This window comes from Hipposideros armiger, unplaced genomic scaffold, assembly GCF_001890085.2.
Source record: "Hipposideros armiger isolate ML-2016 unplaced genomic scaffold, ASM189008v1 scaffold_72, whole genome shotgun sequence".
Taxonomy (NCBI): domain Eukaryota; kingdom Metazoa; phylum Chordata; class Mammalia; order Chiroptera; family Hipposideridae; genus Hipposideros; species Hipposideros armiger.
Genome location: NW_017731422.1, coordinates 3604897 through 3610003, shown reverse-complemented (window position 1 = coordinate 3610003; position 5107 = coordinate 3604897). Strand labels below are relative to the sequence as shown.

General features: G+C 36.8%; 1 protein-coding gene across 7 annotated transcripts in view; it reads left to right on the top strand.

Moving 5' to 3' along the window:
- Positions 1-5107, top strand: part of UBR2 (ubiquitin protein ligase E3 component n-recognin 2) — a 126003-nt gene that overhangs the window by 50256 nt on the left and 70640 nt on the right. For all 7 annotated transcript variants that reach the window (XM_019642728.1, XM_019642727.1, XM_019642726.1 and 4 more), the window contains 3 exons: positions 1912-2042; positions 3956-4094; positions 4767-4829. In XM_019642728.1, the coding sequence (XP_019498273.1) occupies positions 1912-2042; positions 3956-4094; positions 4767-4829 (333 nt within the window). The remainder of the gene's footprint in view (positions 1-1911; positions 2043-3955; positions 4095-4766; positions 4830-5107) is intronic.

The window sequence follows — 5107 nt, the reverse complement described above, 5'->3', positions numbered from 1 at the left end:
CAGCTACCAGCCACTCACGGTAGCTGACAGCAGCTCACTGCAGCCCCAGTGCAGCCTATGCCATTGCTGGTGACTCACGGCAGCCCAGCTCCAGGTCGGGCTGTTGTTCACCATCTTAGCTGTAGAGGGTGCAGTGTCACTGGCCCTCATGTGGGATCCGAACCGGGGCCCTGCTGCTCAGAGCTGGCACTCCCAAGCCAACTTTTAACCAACGTGCCACTCGGCTGGCCCCCGTTTTGTTTTTGATAGGGTTTTATGTTACTTTTTAGGAATTAAACCAAGATTAGAATTCAAGGGAAGTTGTTTCTTGTTACCTTATAGAAAGGTATGCTGCATATTTTAGTAACATTTAGTGTACGTATTATCTCCCTGAAAGAAAATTTACCCATATTTAGACTTAATTTTAAAAGTTTGAACTTACTGGGGCCCGCCGAGCGGCTCAGTTGGTTAGGAGCTCGCTCAAGATTGCAAGCTCTGAGCAACAGGGTCGCCGTTGTGATTTGCCGGCCCAACCTGAGCTGCCACTGAGCTGCCAACAAGTGGTAGGATGGCTCAGCTTAAAAAAAAAAGTTAGAACTTATTATTTTTAACTATCCCATGTAACTGCATTTTGTGTAAATGTCCTTAAAAAAAATGTTATATATTGTGAAATATTTTAAATATACAGATAAAAATAGAGATAATGCAAACACTTGTTTGCCCACATTATATACATTATTTTCTTCATACTTATTTTAAATAGTATGGAGGTCCCTATATTATCTCTTAATCCCATTCAGTTTCCTCCTTCCGAAGATACTTTAATTCATTTTTTATTCTCATGCATATCTTTATACTTTAATAAATGTCTGTCAACATATATATTGATTTGGAGGCCCTTAAGCATTAAATACAAGATTCATACTGAATGTATTATACTGCGACTTGCCTTTTTATATCAGTATTGTTTCTAGAGTTCTCTGTTGATATATGTACCTGTAAAATATTCCATTGATAGCTGTACCATGATTTTTCCATTCTCCTGTTGATGGATGATTAGGATATTTCCAATTTTTTGCTATAACCAGCAGTCCTGCTATGAACATTATTTTGTTCTCTTGTTGCATATGTGCAAAAGTTTCTCTAGGGTTTATACCAGAAATGGAATTTCTGAGTTGTTAAGAGTATGAGCATTTTCAGCTTCATTAGATTTTGCCAAATTAGCCTCCAAAATGATAGTACAATAAATATTCCCAACAGTGGTATAATTTTTGCCAATCTGATGTGTATGAATGGCATCTTGTCAGTTAAATTTGCATTTATTTGATTTCTAAGTATCTTATTTCATGAATTTATTGTATTGGTCATTCAAGTTTTCTTTTTTGTGAATTTCCTATTTGGGCCCTTTACCCATAATTTTCTGTTGGGTTATTTATCTCTTTTTTTTTTTTTAGTTATTTTTAGGGTAATCTGAATTTTTATCTTTTGTTGCAAATATCTTTTCCCAATATGTGACTTATTCTAAGTTTGTTTCTGGTACCTCTCATTGAACAAAAGCTTTAAATTTTAATGTAGCAAAATATATCTCTTTGATTTGTACATTTTATGTTTTAAGAAATTATTTCTTGGGCCGGCCGAGTGGCGCAATGGTTAAGAACTCGCTTGGGATGCCAGAGGGCCCCGGTTCGGATCCCACATATGAGGGCCAGTGACACTGCCCTCTACAGCTGAGATGCTGAACNTGTCACTGGCCCTCATATGTGGGATCCGAACCGGGGCCCTCTGGCATCCCAAGCGAGTTCTTAACCATCGCGCCACTCAGCCGGCCCCAGCTTTTTACAGTAGTATTTTGAGGGGTAGAGGCAGAACGGGGAAGAGGGGGATTAATGTGCATTCAACAAGGTTACATTTCTTTTTCTGTTCTTTTTTCAGGACCCTCTTGTGCATTTATCAGAAGATGTAATAGCCAGAACTTACAACATTTTTGCTATTATGTTTCGGTATGCAGTAGAGATACTAACCTGGGAAAAAGAAAGTGAATTGCCAGCAGATTTAGAGATGGTGTAAGTACAACCCATTTATTCATATTTGTGTTTACACTTGATTTTAATCATTTTGATTTTAATTGCTCATATAAACTTGAATACATCTAGAATAGAACATAATCTTTTCTTTTTCAATAATTAATTTTCAGCAGACTAGTAACCTTTATAGTTTTAAAATATGTGTGATCCACTTAACTGGTGGAGATTTCTTCCTATTGGTTGGTTCGTTTAGTTAGTTTATAGACATATTTAAGCCACATCAAGGCTCTACCACTTGTTTCAGTCATAGGCAGTTTTCTCTCTGTGTGATAAAACTGTTAATTCTACAATTCATTTTGTTTCAGCCATCAGCTATGATTAGGAAATGAGCTCTTTGATATAAGTGAGTTTTCTGGTTTGACTAAATGCGCAAACTCAGTTTTAACCATTTTGATTCTAAAATTTTATAAAACATATTCCACACTTTGAGCTTCTTTAAGTGTACTTTTAACACATTTACCATTTATACTTAGATTATTGAGAGGGTCGCAAACCTGTGACCAGAGAAGTGTATTCTGCCATAGCTCTAGTAAGGTTAAGGGCTGACTTTCCCATGTCAGTGTGCTTGCCTTCAGCGGCCTTCTCTTTTACTTTTAATTCTAACCAAGCTTGTTGGCATTGTTTTCATAGTTGAAGTTGAATACAAGTTGGAGTGACAGTCTGAAAGACATCGGTGGCGTTTCTTTTTTGCTTTCTCAACAGTGTTCCAGATAATCAGTTGTGGGTTGTTTTTTAATAAAATGAGGTGTCAACTATACCTTTTCGGAAATGTTGAAAATGACTTAGTACGTCATGACTTTATCTTCATGTTACTTCAAGTTGGGAACCATTGATCTAAGATCCAAATTTAGACCTTGGAGAAGAGAAAAGTTTTGTTTTTATTTTTCTGTTCCATTGTAGGTTCAGGACTACCAGCATAAAAGAGAAAAGAATCTAACTTCCTTCTCTTATAATGTTTTCCCATCTTAGTAAATGGCGCTCCATCTACCTAAAAACTTGAATCGCCCATATCCATTTAGGTTTCAAGTCCAACTGGTTCTCCTTCTATCAAATTGTTCTATTCCTGTTCATCTCCATTCTTCCTGTCCTAGTACTGATTACATTAATTTCACCCGTGGACAACATGGCCTCCCCAGCTGTACTGCTATTTCCACCCTTGTCCCTCACAAGTCATTCTCCACATTGTAAGGCAAACTGACCGTATCTCCTATTCAAATCTTTGGTTTTCTTTAGGATGGCAAAATCAGAATCCATTATGAGGCCTTTAAGACTCCTGCCTCTCTCCAGCCTAATCCCCTCCCCTTCCCTGTGCCCCAGCTCCCAGTATTTATCTTTGCCACCTCAGGGCTTTTGCCTTCACCTTCCTCTGGCCCAGGGTTTCTCAGTCTTGTCACTGTTGGCATTTTGGGCCAGATTAATTCTTTATTATGGGGACTGTCCGGTGATTATAGAATAATTAGCAGCATGCCTGGCCCTTACCCACTAGAGGCCAGTGGCACTCCCATCTCAGTCATGACAACCAAAAATGTCTCCAGATATTGCCACATGGTCAGCTATGGTAAGTAGAGGAGAATTGCCTCCTGTTAAGAACCACTGACAGCCAATTCTGACTTCGGGTCTCAGATTACTTCTCTAGCAATTCTTCCCTGAACTCCCAGACCCGTTTTACCCCTCTCTTGATAAAAACCAGTTCACATAGAATTATATGTCCAATATCTATCTTCCTCAGCAGATGGTAATGTGTATCATAGAGGTGGGAACCATGGATGACTTTGTTACAGATATGCGCCCAATACCTATCACATTCCCTAGAACAAAGTATGTTCTTAATAAATCAGCCTGGGCAAGATAATACACATAGATAATATATCATTAATGTTTTCATCCCACAGTGAGAAGAGTGACACCTATTATTGCATGCTATTCAATGATGAGGTTCATACCTATGAACAAGTTATTTATACTCTTCAGAAAGCTGTTAACTGTACACAAAAGGAAGCCATTGGCTTTGCAACTACAGTAGATCGAGATGTAAGTAATTTCATTATATTGATGTCACATAATAAATTGAACTTTTATTACAGACAAGTTGTCCTAGGATATTGAATTAAGTTATGTATGTCTAGGCTATTTTTTAAATTTCATTTGAATATTGGCCCAAATTTATATTGGGTATAACTAAGCTATTATCAGATAGAAAGTTTAGGAGGAAATGTAGGTAGAGTTGCTCTCATTCTACAGCGATTAGAAATGTTCAGTTATGAAAATAGAATTTATAGCAGCCTAGGTACTATGCTTTATCCCCAGAGGGAAGTAGTCACACTTTGACTATTTCTGCTGATATTTGCCTCCATGATCCCAAATAAACTTTTTTTTAAGCTGGTAAAAAAAAATTTTTTTTAATTGTAACAGCCTAGAACAGGGGTCAGCAAACTGCAGCTAGCGAACCGCAGTTTGCCGACCCCTGAGCTAGAAGAATAAATTTTGTCTTGTTCAGGAAGTACATTTATTAATGGCTTGAAAATGTTGGGATAACTTTGAAGGAAAATAATTTATTTTTCATCAGTAAATAGAATAAATATTGTAAATATTAAAAATTGATTGGAGTTGTGCTCAAGTATGTTCATTTGTTTACTGATTCAAAAGTTATTAATACTGAATATAATATTTTTACTAGTTAATTTTAAATACCTTTATTTACAGGGACGTAGGTCTGTTCGATATGGAGACTTCCAGTATTGTGAACAAGCAAAATCAGTAATTGTGGTAAGTAATTTGAAAACATGCCTACACTATTATTTCCTGTAAGTTTAAAACTAGTTCCATATCTTGACATTTATGAAACATTTTTCTGCTCTCATGAATATGAAGCCAACATCAGCCAAAAATCACGTTTAAAGATATGTTTCTTGAGCATTGCATTACTGCTTTAATCTAGTTTTTTAAAGCTGTGTAAGGTTGATGTAGAAAATGAATATTTAGATGAGATGTATATTTTCTACCTTCCTGTCTCCATCAGAGATGTCTTAGAAAGTTTTTTTTTG